The 15,478-nt window shown below is 40.9% G+C and overlaps 1 protein-coding gene across 1 annotated transcript; it reads right to left on the reverse strand.

Moving 5' to 3' along the window:
- Nucleotides 1-938: 938 nt before the first annotated feature.
- LOC137255428 (prostatic acid phosphatase-like) lies at nucleotides 939-14,960 on the reverse strand. The gene is made up of 12 exons (XM_067792871.1): nucleotides 14,865-14,960; nucleotides 11,380-11,475; nucleotides 10,974-11,066; nucleotides 10,291-10,443; nucleotides 9,133-9,222; nucleotides 8,624-8,710; nucleotides 7,958-8,084; nucleotides 7,625-7,710; nucleotides 6,893-7,067; nucleotides 5,777-5,908; nucleotides 1,643-1,778; nucleotides 939-1,107 (listed from the first exon to the last, which is right to left on the reverse strand). Exons 1-12 carry the CDS (start codon nucleotides 14,943-14,945, stop codon nucleotides 939-941), a joined length of 1,425 nt encoding a protein of 474 aa, XP_067648972.1. The 5' UTR covers nucleotides 14,946-14,960.
- Between the last annotated feature and the right edge of the window lie 518 nt (nucleotides 14,961-15,478).

Here is a 15,478-nt window from a genome sequence, read left to right on the forward strand (position 1 = left end):
AACTAAACTCACTCACTCATGTGTGAAAACAATATTTGGTGTTCCCGCCGTGATGTTGCTTGAATACTGAAGCTTAATACCACTCACTCAATCACTCACGCACTCACCCACTCACTCACTCACACATCGCGAACAAACCACGTACTTCCTCGCCTCTATTGTGGAGAATAATTAACTCTTCCATGGACTGGTTCACGAGAGAGTTCGTCATGCTGAAGACCGGGGTCTTCTCCCTACAAAGGTAAAATGTGTGAGGCATATTGTTAAAGTGGTGTAAAACTAAACTCATTCACCCACTGTTTCACGGTCTGACTACATAATTGGCGTCATTACCGTAGAACTTTTAGATCCTATTCAGTCTCTAGTCTTTAATCAAGTGAAGGTGATCGACGTCAGCTGTTGAATGGACAACCGTTTTCAGCAAGTCTCTTGCAGTTTCTATAGTTTCTGTCCTCCCTGACAGTACAAGTTATTTATTGTGTGTTGTCGCCCAGGAAACCCGACATTTTCTAACTGTCGTATGTTTACTCAGCTGGGAATTGGTACCTGGTCGGACAGACTCGAACTGTCTGTTTCAGATGCCGAACTGAAATATGATACATAAACAACAGTTTTGTATGGAAGCCTATTGGTGACGCAATCCAAGAAAACCATCTGTGTAGGGGATAAGTTCATTTACGCAAATCATGTTTACGTCTGGGTAGAAGATACTTTCATTGGCGTAGATCATGGTTATGTTCTGACAAAAAATACTTTTACTTACGTAGATCATGCTTATGGTCTGGGTAGACGTACTTTCATTGGCGTAGATCATGCTTACGGTGCTGGTAGAAGATACTTTAACTTACGTAGATCATGCTTACAGTGTGGGTATACGATACTGTCACTAGCATAGATCATAGACGTTTGGTGGTGCTGAAGTTGTAACTCGTGGTAACTCATCTTTGGCGTTGAGAACTGTCCAACATCGAGTCATCTCTGGATCTGATGCTGCTGTATCGTAGTCCCCTCTGTTGTGGATGTGAGAGTTGCTGAAGTGACTGGGGCTGTGGGTTACGCTGTGAACCCGTCTGCCAGGGCATCCCACAGGTGTCGGGTTTAAGTGGTCTGGAACAACAGGACAACAAATTGATGTTTCGTTTCTGGAGAAAGTCTCTCGTGACATGCGCTGTATGTGGTTTGGCATTGTCCTGAAGGAACAGCTTCTCCATCTAACGGTTGAGAAGAGAAAAAATGTGTGGACGAGGTTTGATCACAGTAGCGTTATGCTTTCAGGTTACCGTGGATCAACACCAAGTCAATTCTTCCAGCGAAAGCAATGACTCCCCACATCGTCACGCAATCTTCGTACCGTCTGTCCATCTGCGGAACGCAGACGTCGGCAAAACCTTCATTACGGCGGCTGTATACCCACCCTCCTCCATCGCCTCATTCCAACAGAACACTCATCGCTGAATTCGACGACAAATTACCAGGGTCCAGGCCTGAACACAGGCGCACCAATAATCATGACGTTGTCGATGTTGCGGACGCAGCATGTGGTCTTCTAGCTCTTGAACCTGACGGTCTGCACAGATACTCTTCTCAATCCGGGTATCTGCCTGTAGCTGTTAGATGACGCTGATGGTGCACTCGGATGTACCGATCTTGTGGTAACTCGATGTCGTCCAGTTCTAGGTCCATCTTCCATCGAGTTCTGGTGAGATGAGAAATCGTGCTCTGGTGGACATTCACACGAAGAGCAGCTATATGATGAGGCTGTCCTACTTCCGGGAAACCTTGTACAAAAATGTCGACTGAGGTGCTCAGACGTGGCATTTTGCATTCCCTTAAAACTTCCAAATGCAGTGAATAAACCAAAGACAGTGATCGATGTGATGCTTTAAGACGAAAACACCACAGGAATGAAAAAAAAAATGTTTTTGAAAGAAACTGTCCGTACCAAATAAGCAACTGCATTGAAATGCCATTTTCGTTATGCCTTTCTTTTTTTCAGAGACTGTTGATACCAGAATCAACTACCAAGATGAGGAACTGTGCTAGACTAGTATTAACAAGCGTTCATAATTTTGGAATGCCACCAAGAGAGTTCAAACCAGTGGATACATCCTTGGCGATGACAGTCACTGTGTAGGGAGAGGAATGAGCCTTACATGTTGCACCAAAGTGGAGAATCAAACCCAGACATAAGGTGTGACGAACAAACACTTGACCATTAACCTACGTCTCAGCATACATGACGATGCACGAAAGAAAGTACACCCATGGCACTTTAGGGTTGTGTTTTTCTTTAAAAAATAACCGTAAACATTTGGAAAAGGTCTTAAAATGTGACTTGAGGCAAACACTGAGTACTTGATGCTAAATCACCATAGTTATCGTACTCAAATGAGACGTTTCAGCACCTCACGTTCCTTACCCGATGTAAGACTGAAAAACACAAGGGTTCGAATCACTCTTTGGACAATAATTTAAAAACATAATCTAGACTTTGGCAATTAAAACTTACATATGCTTCAAATTTGAAGGAACTCGTTGAAGAAAAACAGATTTCAGAAAATACTATCCCATTTTATGTATTGAGTGTAGTGGCAAAATTTTCTAAAATCTTTTTGTTTCTACCGATTTCGTTCAAAGTTGAAAATATTTTTAATCGTAAGATATAAGACCTCTCTATATGATTGCAAAAATCTAGATTTGTCTTTCGAAAACTTATTGTCTAAACAGTTATTCGAACGTCTGTGCCATAAAGCCAGATGTTTCATTTGTCCGATGATCGGCTTGCTTGAACGGCTAAACGTTCTAAAACGGCTGCTCGAAACCACAGACTGCGTCATTCCAATGGCTCGCTCTGACAGTCTTGGTATTATGACGTGTGCCTTTAAAAGGTAACGTTACCTCTGAGTTTCGTTCTGTTCGTTCCTGTAATATTCGTGCAGTTCAACAAAATCACGATAACCATTTCATATCATCACACATGATTGGCAAGGATATCTGGGGTGCATAGAAACACGTAAACAATGTTTACGGCTTGTATCCCAAAATCAAAAGACTTAGACTAACATCTAGTCTCTGAAATGAACATATTTTACTGAAAAAAAAAAACGTTCATAGTGAAAAAAATAATGTAATGAAATGGAGCCCTGAGACTTTCTTAAATCTAGACTTGCCACATTTTTAGACTTGCGTGGGCTTTTTTTGGATATATATACTTTAGGGTCTGTAGGACAGATTACAAAAGACTTTAAAAATACATTTATATGTTTGTGTTTCTAAACATAATTCCAGAAAACGCTCTCTTTTTATGCCTTTTACATTGTCTGTTTGATTAATAAAATATGCTCTTGTCACTGCCAGTGACCCAAATTATTATCTTAAAGTGATCTATGCACTGAAATCATGAGTGTTTCCTGGGTGGAATTGTGACGAATGCTTGTTATAAGATGCAACAAGGTTTCATATTTTGGTAAGGCTGAACGACTTTTTTGTTACTAATGTTGCACGATCGTGTTTACACACGATGCACCAAGTTCAATCCATATATCCGTAGGCGTGTGGACATTATATTTTTGGTTAACACCGCTCTCAGCAATATCGAATGATCCAGTGATCAAAAGCATGAACATCGATCTACACAACTGGGATACGATGACGTCTGTCAACCAAGTCAGCGAGCATGACCACCCGATCCTGTTAGTCGACAAGCTTAGCTTCCTGAAACATGTGTACAAACGACAAACACAACGTATGATTCTTTTTGCCTTAGAACATGTTGAGTCGCAAAATAATACATTACTAACTTTTAATCCAATATTACACTATACTGCAAGTTAAACATCGCTGTGTCGAAGCTGACTAGACACACGTAAGTACTTCGAGTTGTTCGAGGTTGGACATGGCCAAAAATATCACTAAAGATATAATACGCTTGACAAAATGTTTGTGAAGGGACAACCGAAAATTCGGCATATCCAAAGTCGACATAACGAGTTTGATCTCAGTCACATAAACACTGAGGTGATTCCAGGTTGCAGTTGGTCCCATGCTTGTTGTAAGAAGGTACTTAATGGAGGGTAGACTGTGTCACATCTGAAATAGTAAAGAAATTGGATTTTAACAGAATGGTACTGATTTCAACCATAGGTATATGCCGTGATAAGTAACTAATTTAAAAGCTGATATCGATATTAAAAGGTGACACATCGTAGTAATTACATGTATATAACAGTCAGTTCATTAGACGTGTGTGGATTAAGAGTAACAACGATGTTTGACACAGTTCAATAACACGCTTCTTAATTTGATATTGACGTGCATTAGACAAAAATATTCACAAACACGCGCAGTCATTACAAAATATTTCAACAAGTTAGTTCGTGGTGCGACCGTCGAAAATTACAATGCTGTGCGTAGTGATATCGAAAGAGGTAAACAAATATATAAAAAGCTCTCGATATATGTTCCTGGGCAAGCCAAACTAAAACAACGATCAGAAGTTCGGACGATCAGAAGATAAACAAACAAACAAACAAACAAACAATATAACAAAGAAACAGTTACTCGATAGCTATGTATTTGATGCTAAAGACGATTTTGTTTTCGACTTGAACAATGTAGGGTTTTCAGCCTGGTAACGCTTTCGGTCAGTAAAGTGCATACTTGTACTTTATTTTACTTCATTTGCAAATATTTTCATTGCTACACGATGTTCATTTTACCAGCAACAGGATTCAGACGATGATGTGCGTCAGGGTTAAACGTTAATGTTTATAAGTGTGGCGGTCGGGTAGCCTAGTGGTTAAAGCGTCCGCTTGTCACGACGAAGACCCGGGTTCGATTCCCCACATGGGTACAACATGTGAAGCCAATGTCTGGTTTTCCCCGCCGTGATATTGGTGGAATATAGTTAAAAGCGCCGTAAAACTAATAACTCACTCACTCAGTCATGCTTATTTGAAATATCACAAAATATTGAGCAGTGCTGAAATTTCAAACACACATGCATGTTTCACATTTCAAATGAACAGTAGAAAAACTACAGGTATATTATGATTCAAAGTTACAGCTACATTATTGCGTCTTTAAACAACATGGAACAGATAAACCAGAGGCTGATAGTATGAATGAACATCTTTGCCGTCAAATCAACCACTGTGATCACCCAGTACAGACAATGTTTGAACTGTCGACTGTAATATACTGAAATATACTGAAAGGCAAAAGAAACACAAATCTGGCTTTTGTCAAGTTTTTAAAACTGAAGACATAAACATGAACGCATACTTTGTGGGAGTTCATTTTTCCGAAACGTTTCTTTTGTTGTTCAGTATAGATTGATCACCATAGACTTAACAGTTTGGACCTTGTGTAAATCTGTTTTCTAAAACAGTAAACATAGAAGGCCAAATCTCATTTGCAATAACAATGCGATGTTACCTTTCAATACACTGTATACAGTAGTGAAGCTCGAAGATCAGAGTCCTTAAGATTTGCACGGACACCTCGATTGTGGATGCACGAGTAAGGTGTCGTTTGAGGGACATGCTTACAATACCCACGAACATCTCGCCGTGCTCTGATACCGGTAGTGAGTGATGAGTATGTGTTGACACCACTTTTAGCAACATTCCAGAATTCACGGCGGCGGTCACCGGAAATGAACTTCATAGAGTGAACCCATGCGAGGAACCGAGCCCGGGTCTTCGGCGTGACGAGCCAACGGTTCAACCACTAGGCTACCCTACAGCCTCCTGAGCATGCCCCGAACGGGTCTTACCTGTGACGCTGGGCCCTTGTGATGAGCACGGAGATGTGGACGGATGCCCCAAGCATGTGGTCACAGGGTCATCTGGAATGACGTCACGTGTCAGTATCTTTAACTTCGACAGTGGACAAGACGGACCGCATCCTGAAACAAAAAGGAGGAAATAACAAGTTTACTTTATCGACGCTTTGAGTCTCCTTTCTGGTAAATCACAGTGTGTGAGCATGTCATGTGAGTCTCAGATGTGTTCGACTTTGTTGAAATCCATGCACAGTAGTACGGCGGAGACAAGGAGTGTAACGATGCATCGATCGAATTAACAATGGATTGCAACTGTTGAATCTCCGATAGCAATTAATCGATAGCAGACACGAAAAACTGTTCACGCACACAGTATGTGTGACTATCGATAATTTAGCAAATTGCTTCCGTCGATAAATGCGCCAGCGCAAAATAGAGCAAGCGCCAGATTTGGTCACTTTGATTCAGAGTTATCCGCCTCTGCTATGTTTTAGTTGTTTATCTGGGTTTTAAGTTTTTGTCATTTATTAAAAGAGACTGAAGCTACATCTGCTTGTTTTTAATTCATATGACCTATGGATTTATTCGGGAGATTCAAGGGACAAAATCCCTATTGCAATAGCTTTTCAATAGTTGTTCGCAATAGACTATAGCTATCGCAATAGATTTTTCCAGTCAGTTGTATCCCTCCGCGCACACACACCTAGAAGCATGACTTATGTACAAAGTGAATGAGGCTTCGGTATAGCAGTGCCGTGAGCAACTTTCCCTTTATATGTCATGTCTGCTTAATATGGAAAGAGGACCAAAGCCAAACAGATTGTTAACAAGATTTTATAAAGAATATCCAGAACGGGCGTGGTGCTAGCAAACCACTGAAACACAGTCAAGGCCAACCGATTTCGAGCTCACAATCACGGGTTTCTGGTTGACCCAAGGGACGCAACTCTGCATGGCTGACTATCTAAAACTGTAAAACCAACCTTACCCTCGATTCGCTCACCCATCAACCATACTGACGGTGCTGGTGTTTCGGCCGTGATATTACAGGGATATTGCTAAAAGTGGCGTAAAACCAAACTCACTAACTCACTGACGGTGACATACCTGGTACTGTTAGTAAGTACGGCTGCACGGTAGTGTCATTTCTGTAGTGGAACTCAACTGTGTATCCCTCCGTGTCATAGTGATGGAGCTCCACAAGCACCGCGGTAGCATACGGGATGTGGACTTGGTTGAACATTCCCATTGCCGACAAAAGAGCGTTGATGTTTGTTTCGTGCTGACAGACAGAATGTGTTGCCATGGTTACAGGAAACGTTGACTAATACCTTATCACAGACAAGGTCTGATGGCGTTCTTTGAAAATAAACACTTACAGGAAATGTGTTAAGGTAAATGAAGAGGAGTCTTCGCTCATTTCTCTAATTGAAATTAGTTCTGTTATTTTATGTTTTTGTTCGTCTTACGTTTCACCCAACAAAAGCGCCAGTACAGGTCCTTAACGAAAGAGTGCCGCTAACGTAACCGAAACATGATGGTAAATTCAACAGAATGTTAATATAACCCCCGCTTTTATCCCTTGACTCGATACTGTCCTTTGCATACGCCTCTCTTGCGACCAATGCTTGTCGTTCAGAGGCGATTCAAGGGATCGAGTGGTCTGGCTCGATGACGTGTCATCGTATCCCAACTACATATATGTATGCTCATGCAGTTCATAAGGATTGTCTGGTCCAGGCTCGATTATTTATTTCATATAGCCTGGGTAGAGCGGAGTGCGTCGTTAAGCAGCAAACAAAACCTCACATGTGTCACATGATTCAGCCGTCTACTTACACCGGAGAAGAAGTTAATCTTTTGTGTGATGTTGTTAAAGTTGACAACGTCATCAATGTTCTTTATGAACTTCCCTAGAAGAGGGCCTGGAATATCAGAGAGCGAGTGAGTGAATGGATGGATGACCGGGGTTAATGTTTGACGGAGTCCGGGAGAGTGTCACTTAATAATTTCATTATGCCATGGCCTGTTAACTCGAAGACAAGAAACCTTTTGAAACCTACGAGTCCAATAGTTGTGATCAGCGGATCCTGGTACATTTGATGGAAGTAACTCTATATACAGGGAAATATGCGTCAGATAATTGTGTGTACATCGTTTGCTTAAGTCTACCTCCTCGTATCCTGGCCATTGCTTTAGTGTGGAACTTGAGATCAGCTACCATGTTCTTTAGTGCCCGGAATCTTTTGTACACGTCATTTTGTCGGAGCCACAGGGGAAACGTCATGTTGTTGTCGCTCTGTGTGAATATGAGGGAGTTATAACACGACATGTCATTGTATTTGCTATATCAGGGCAGCTTAATGTGGCTGGAGAGACCAAGTACAGGCAAACTGTAGCGCAAGTGCTGTTGCGCAGCGTAGAGAATATGACTAGTCTTCATATGTGCGAACGAAGCGAGCAAAGGTTGGCAACATACTTCCCTCGCTTCGGTTCAAAAAGTATTTTTCGCGTCAAAATAAACTGTTGTTTCCTCTCATTTGCCCCTCTTGTCCCTTTCAGGGTCCTCTCCCTATTGGACGTTACCTCTGTCTCACTCTACCTTGTTCTCCCTCATTTGTCCCTCTAACTTCCCTCAGCCTAATCTCCCTACTGCTTGTTACCTCTGTCTCGCTCTGCCTTGTTCTCCCTCATTTGCCCCTCGTATTCCTATCAGCTTCCTCTCCCTATTGCTTGTTACCTCTGCCTCTCTCTACCTCGTTCTTCTTTGCTCCTTCTCCAATTCTTTGTCTTCCTAGCCTTCTCTCAAGCCTTAACTATACTGCACGTTCTACTCACCTCAACATATATGGGGTCAAACATGTCCACCAAACTTTCAAAGGTAGGTGGATATCCCGAATGCTTCCCGAGGAGGTCGATCAGATCCTGAAACAAAGACAAAGTCGGGAGGCGTACTCACAGCACTGTGGGTGACTGATTGAGTGCCTCAACGATGACAGTAATTCAGTCACCTCACTACTCACTATATGCATGCATGCACACACACACACACACACAGAGAGAGAGAGAGAGAGAGAGAGAGAGAGAGAGAGAGAGAAAGGGGGGCTATTTCTCTGTCCCCGTCGTACTATTGCTGGAATATTACTAAAATCACCACAAGAATTAAACTCACTCACCCACTCATACATAAAAACCGTCTTTGCTCTCCCTTGATGACGGATCACGGCGCAGATGAATTTCATTCTCAGCTTCTTTGGGAGTATACGACAACAAAAACAGAATGCTGAGTTGGATACTCGCACCACATTTACTCATGCATTATAATAACGTGACAGATGAAAAAATACCTGATTCTGATTTTCAAGATTTTTCACATAATTCGTTTTCCACAGATTATTTTTCAAGGCATCATAGGTCGGACAATCCATTTCCAATATCTGAAAAAAACGACACATCAAAGTACATATTATAATCAAAACTTCCGTTGCTACGTTACTGCGAGCTTGAGACATGGTACATCGCATTGAACAGGACATTTCGGGTTGAAAAGCCAACACGTTAACCACTTGGCCACTTATCACTTGTCAGGAGGTTGTTATGACGGGCGAGTTTAAATATATCAAGGCGACTACACCAACTTACAATTGTATGCTGCGTTTCTGTTACTGATCCTAGCACCTGTTATCTGGCAAAACTGTAGCGCAAATAGGGTTGCGAAACAGAGAGAAAATGATCAGTCTACCTTTAGTCGCGCGGAAGGCGCAATGGTTGACGACGTGCTTCCCTCACTTCAGTTCGAAAAATGTTTTAGTATCAACATAAAATATCGCCACTATCAAAGATAGACAAATCAGACAAACAACAGTGTCGTTCAAGTACCATCGAACACTATCAAGTAATACTATCTTCACAAAGATCAAACAGGATATACTGGATTTGTTAGTTCTTTAACGCCGCAGTTGGCAAAACATTCCAGTTATGTGGACCAGACAATCTAGTGACCAACAGAATGATCGTCGATCTAAACAGGATCTTCATGGGTGGGTTACAGTGCTGGTGGCGTCTGACGGTCTTCCTAATCTATACTGGACAAAAATAGTGAGGGATATATCTAAATTTTGAAATTAGGAATAATGATGTATTATTCATTGACATACTGATAAAATATCAGTGCTAAAAATAACAATATCGCTAACTTATTTTGTCCAGTATACCAATCAGCGTTGACATCCCAATGAGATTTATTCTGACAGAATATATATGATTTCCCCTGAAAGCGAACTCAAATGACCAGGTCCGAATGTAAATTGTTAATACCGAACAATTATATTGTTGGTATCTTAAACTCGATGTCGCTTCGGATCGCCATTGTTTACATCTCACGGTTATAAACGTGTTTCACGATCACTTAACGACGTTTAGTCTTGAACCCAGGCCTTTGACACTTTGAGCGAACGCTATGACAACGGCGCTATCCAACTATAACCAGATATATAAACTCTTACAAAATCATCCTTTTTTGGCAACGTGTGTACAGGGATCGGCTGCCACGGTATAGCGGGGTTCCAAATCTGATCACCTGCCGGAGGGAACAGGCCAGACAGCATACTGTAAGCGCTCATTATAGCGCGGTCCTTATAAGTTGCAAGAACGTGAATCTGTAACAAAAATACGTAATCAGCCAGGAATAGCGTTCGAGATTTTTAAAGAACCATTCAAATTAAATGTTATAACGTTATAACGCGGATTATCGTTATGTTTTTTTTATTTCTTTACAAAAGAAGCGATAAAACCTTTTCCACATCCATAAGAGATGTCCGCTTTTTGAGTCGATTGTACAACTGCTAATTTATTATGAGTACAGTAGGAGCTCCCGAAACCGGCATCTGTCCAATCCGGCAAGCTGTCAACAGCAGCGTAAAATCTCAGTCCTGTCTGTGGCTTGTACATTTATCATCAACGCTACAATCTGGTGCGTTCTCTAAACTGGACTATTTCTTCAGTCCCGACGAGTTCCGGTTTAGACAGCTTCCACTGTATATATCATTTCAGTAGTATTAGAGCCACACAATGTTGTTTTTAAACAAATCGGATTTGGAGCAGACAGTTCCGTGATTGTCACCGTGCGATACGATGACTAGGAATTGTTTGATTAAAATTCGTTTGATTTCTTTCACTTTTAGCTTACTTCATCTGCCGTGTAGTTTCCGTGTATGAAGCCGCTGTCCACGTAGCGTTGTCGTAAATACCGGCCCAGCTCATACTCCTGCCTCATACCCTCCTGTGATAAACGTGGCGATTGAATTGACTTGATTGTTTAAAGGTAGACATCGAGCGATATTCTAAGGCTGGAGCAACAACGTAGTATGTTACCATGCGATTAGAACTTATGGCCATAAATCACGTGGCAGTAATCTTGTAGTGGGAAAAGCAGCGTTTGTATTGGGCGATCGATGATAACCTCTACCGAAAGAGCACATCTAATGAAAGTAGTAGAGAGTAAATGTTGTTTTAAGCCGCATCATCCATTTTGCGGCCATTCGCGACAAGGTTAGAGTACATGTTGCATGTTCCCTTACTCCACAAATCCCTACCTGTGTGAGTTCTCCCCACCCCTGGGGCCACGTGTCTTTTTGATAGGGGTCATTCGGATAAGTGTGTTCGGGTGATCGATCTCCATGGCGAAACAGCTGCAACAGAAAATGAGTAAATACTGTTTTATGCCGCTCCAACGTCAACCGTGATCAAGGTGTATAATGACGGCAAGGAACCCAGATTACACAATACATTTTAGAAAGTGGTTAAATGCAACGTATAGCATATTTGGGATTACGCTTTCAAAGTAAACTGGTTAATCCAGGATTGTCGTAAGAGGCGACTAACCGGAGGGGTTGGTCAGGCTGGCTGATTTGGTTGGCACCAAATTGTCATTGTATCCCAACTGCGTAGATCGATGCTCATGATGTTGATCACTGCACTGTCTGATCCAGACCAGATCATTTACAGACCACCCCACATAGATGGAATATTGCTGAATGTGCCGTAAAACTAAAGTCAGTCGCATACTTTACTGAGAAAGCGCAATCTCCAAAAATAAAATATCTTGAACACAGAACATAGGTCAAATAGATCACAGGACGGTTAAAACACACAACACATATGTTGCTCAAAGAACATAAGTAAAACAGACCATATGACGAAACCCCTAAAATATATATATCGCTCAAAGAACTTAGGCCAAATAGAGCATGGGACCCAGATCTTCAAGACATAAGTCACTCAAAGAACATAGGCCAAATAGAGCACAGGACGTGAATCTTCAAAACATATGTCATTCAAAGAACACAGGACAAATAGAGGATAGGACGCAAATCTTCAAAACATATGTCATTCAAAGAACACGGGACATAGAGAGCACAGGACGTGAATCTTCAAAAGATATGTCGTTCAAAGAACACAGGACAAATAGAGCACAGAACGCAAATCTTCAAAAGATAAGTTTGGCTCGAAGAACATTGGTCAAACACAGACAAATAGAGCACAGAACGCAAATCTTCAAAAGATAAGTTTGACTCGAAGAACATAGGTCAAATAGAGCACAGGACGCAAATAGAGCATAGGACGCAATTTTTAAAAATATATGTCGCTCAAAGAACATAGGACAAATAGAGCACAGGACGAAACCCTTTAAACTGAAAGGGTAACTGAAAGATAAGTATCCGTTTACTTCGGGCCATCTTAAAATCTTCGGCATTGTGTTTAACTGGACTACTTTTGAAACGTACCCTCAGATGATTTGTGTTTCAGGTTCAATGCTGTTTGAAAAAGAAGCAGAAAGTTTTAATCGTGTGTACATATGTTGCCAGCTCCCCGTAGCAGACAAATGCATTAAATGATAAAAATACATATTTATGTGTTCTGCAGGATTCATGAAACAAAACTCTAGTTTAAAAACGACTCATTATCAAATCAAAACCGATTTGAAACATAGATGACTATCAAGAAAAATCTAGACCAACGTCCTCTCAGCTATGTGCCGGTGTCACATGGTATGTGATGCAAGATAAAACAAGGAAACGCAAAGTCAGCCCATACGTAGATCGCATGCCACGATTACACTGAATCTTATCTGTCACTAGGTCACTGTCTAGTCACACAGAACGTCACAGAACATGCGCTTAAGTTTCCATGTTTCTCTTCTTCCGTTTATGTCATGGGACGCATTTAATTGTAAACTGTTTGTTTGTTGCTTACATCGCACTTAGTTGCTTACATTGCACTCCATTTATGCAGCGTCTGTGTAACGATCGAATATGATCCAGAAATTCATGTGATCAACGGCATGAGCATCGATCTATTCACAGTTTTGTTTGTTATGTTATATCACTCCACACTCAGCAAACATTCCAGTTATATGGTAGCCTTGTGTAAATCATCAAGTCTGAGCCCGACAATCCAGTGATCAACAACATGAGCATCGATCAACGCAATTGCGATATGATGACATGATACTGTGGCAACCAAAACCTTTGTGCAAAATGGCTTCCATGTTTGCTAACCAGCTAGCTATGCCTGAAAGTTACTTGCCCACAAAATAATTCACAGAAATAAAAATAAATAAATAAATAAATAAATAAATAAATAAATAAATAAATAAATAAATAAATAAATAAATAAATAAATAAATAAATAAATAAATAAATAGAAGAAAGAAGATATTTTCGGTTTCATCATTAAACAACTAATATGATGACTATTTTAATCATGCCATAATCTTGCATCATTGGAATTAGTGATATATTTACAGAATGAATCAATGAAAATTCACTAGCCAGGAGATTTACTGGCCCGACTGGAATTTTGCTAGCCACTGGCTGGCGGACAAGTAGATTTTTCGAACATTGAATCGTAATATTACAAGCGTACAATTTGTTTCTCCATGGTTCATTCTCATTATGACTACTCCCAGTTTGACTACCCGTCCAATACACAACCTAGTGTTCTAGTCAAGTGGTTTAAAGTATCAGTTACCCCCTTCAACAGGTAGATTGTTTCATCAACACTATACCAGGTTCATACGATATTTATCCAGTTACTTACATTGGTCAAGGTTGTGTAAATGTTCTAGTATACACTTATACTGAGTTTAACGATGTATCATATACACAACCTAGTAAGTGAAATAAAAACATATTGTGCTGTGTGATAGTTTCTTTTGAACTATGGGCAGCACAAGCGGCATGGGCATTGTACAGACTGAGTACTCCACTGAGAGCTCACCGAAACGCATACTTTTGTTCCGTCAAAGCAGAAGCCTGTATAGCCAAACAAGCCTAGTGACTTATATAAACGGCGCTGCAGTACATTGTTCCAATAGCTGGATACATAATTGGAATAATTTGACGTCAAAAGAATAAGATAAGACAGATTATTATAGAAAGATCGTTTCCATATTACGATAAATGAAGCACAATATTAGAAGATTATATTCATTTTTGACTACACCCATCTTTAGATCTACCCCTATTTCGATATCTTTACCTGATTGCTACCACACTGAGATATTGACGTATTTGAGACGCAAGGCAACAATGCTGTAGCGTATATACTGTTAGCAAACATACTTAGCCGTACAACCGCACAACCCGACCCGTCTTTGGCGTCTCGGTATATTTACTCGAAATTTTGAATTCAGGAATTTGAATTACAATGCCTCAGCCTAGATAAAACTTATACTATAGAGACAATTCAAGACAAAAACATCGACACTCATCTACTTTCCTTATTCCAATAATTAAGCGGTATCTACATATGTATTAAAATGCTCACATTAGTTTAACTTTTGATTCATGTATCAAACATCTATGGCGATGAAGAGTGAGTGAGTTCACACTCAGCAATATTCCAGTTATATGACGGTGGTATGTAAATAATCGAGTTTGGGCCTGACAATCCAGAGATCAACAGCATGAGCATCAAAGAAGAAAATGGTGACGAAATTTGACGAGTATGAAATTTACTTTATTAAAACGGTACCGAAAAAAATATTTTGTCATTTTGACTTTAGGCTTCAACTCACAACTTGTACGTATCTCAAACTCCCGTCCAATGATGCAATGACATTAAAGAGAATGCATAGAAGCAAACAGCGCTGGGCCATGACGACGAGATGTATGGTCGACTGTCCTCGGTAAGTTCCACGACTGAAAGAGCGAGATCGCGAAGCTAATGGGTTTTTTTTATTTTGAACTGATTACTTTACTCTCTTATCGTCGGCTGGTGATTACTTTGTACAATTCTACCAGAGAGTACGTTAAACGAGATTTTAAGTTGTGCCAAAGTCTGTCAGTATATTTAGACGCAAGGTGTCGCAGTCCGTGGACGTGCGGTGTAGGGGAAACAGGATTCGAACCTCGGACGCCACTGTTCAGAATGGAATGTGTATTTAGACGCAAGGTGTCGCAGTCCGTGGACGTGCGGTGTAGGGAAACAGGATTCGAACCTCGGACGCCACTGTTCAGAATGGAATGTGTATTTAGACGCAAGGTGTCGCAGTCCGTGGACGTGCGGTGTAGGGGAAACAGGATTCGAACCTCGGACGCCACTGTTCAGAATGGAATGTGTATTTAGACGCAAGGTGTCGCAGTCCGTGGACGTGCGGAGTATAGGAAACAGGATTCGAACCTCGGACGC

This window comes from Haliotis asinina, chromosome 11 (genome assembly GCF_037392515.1).
Source record: "Haliotis asinina isolate JCU_RB_2024 chromosome 11, JCU_Hal_asi_v2, whole genome shotgun sequence".
Lineage (NCBI taxonomy): Eukaryota > Metazoa > Mollusca > Gastropoda > Lepetellida > Haliotidae > Haliotis > Haliotis asinina.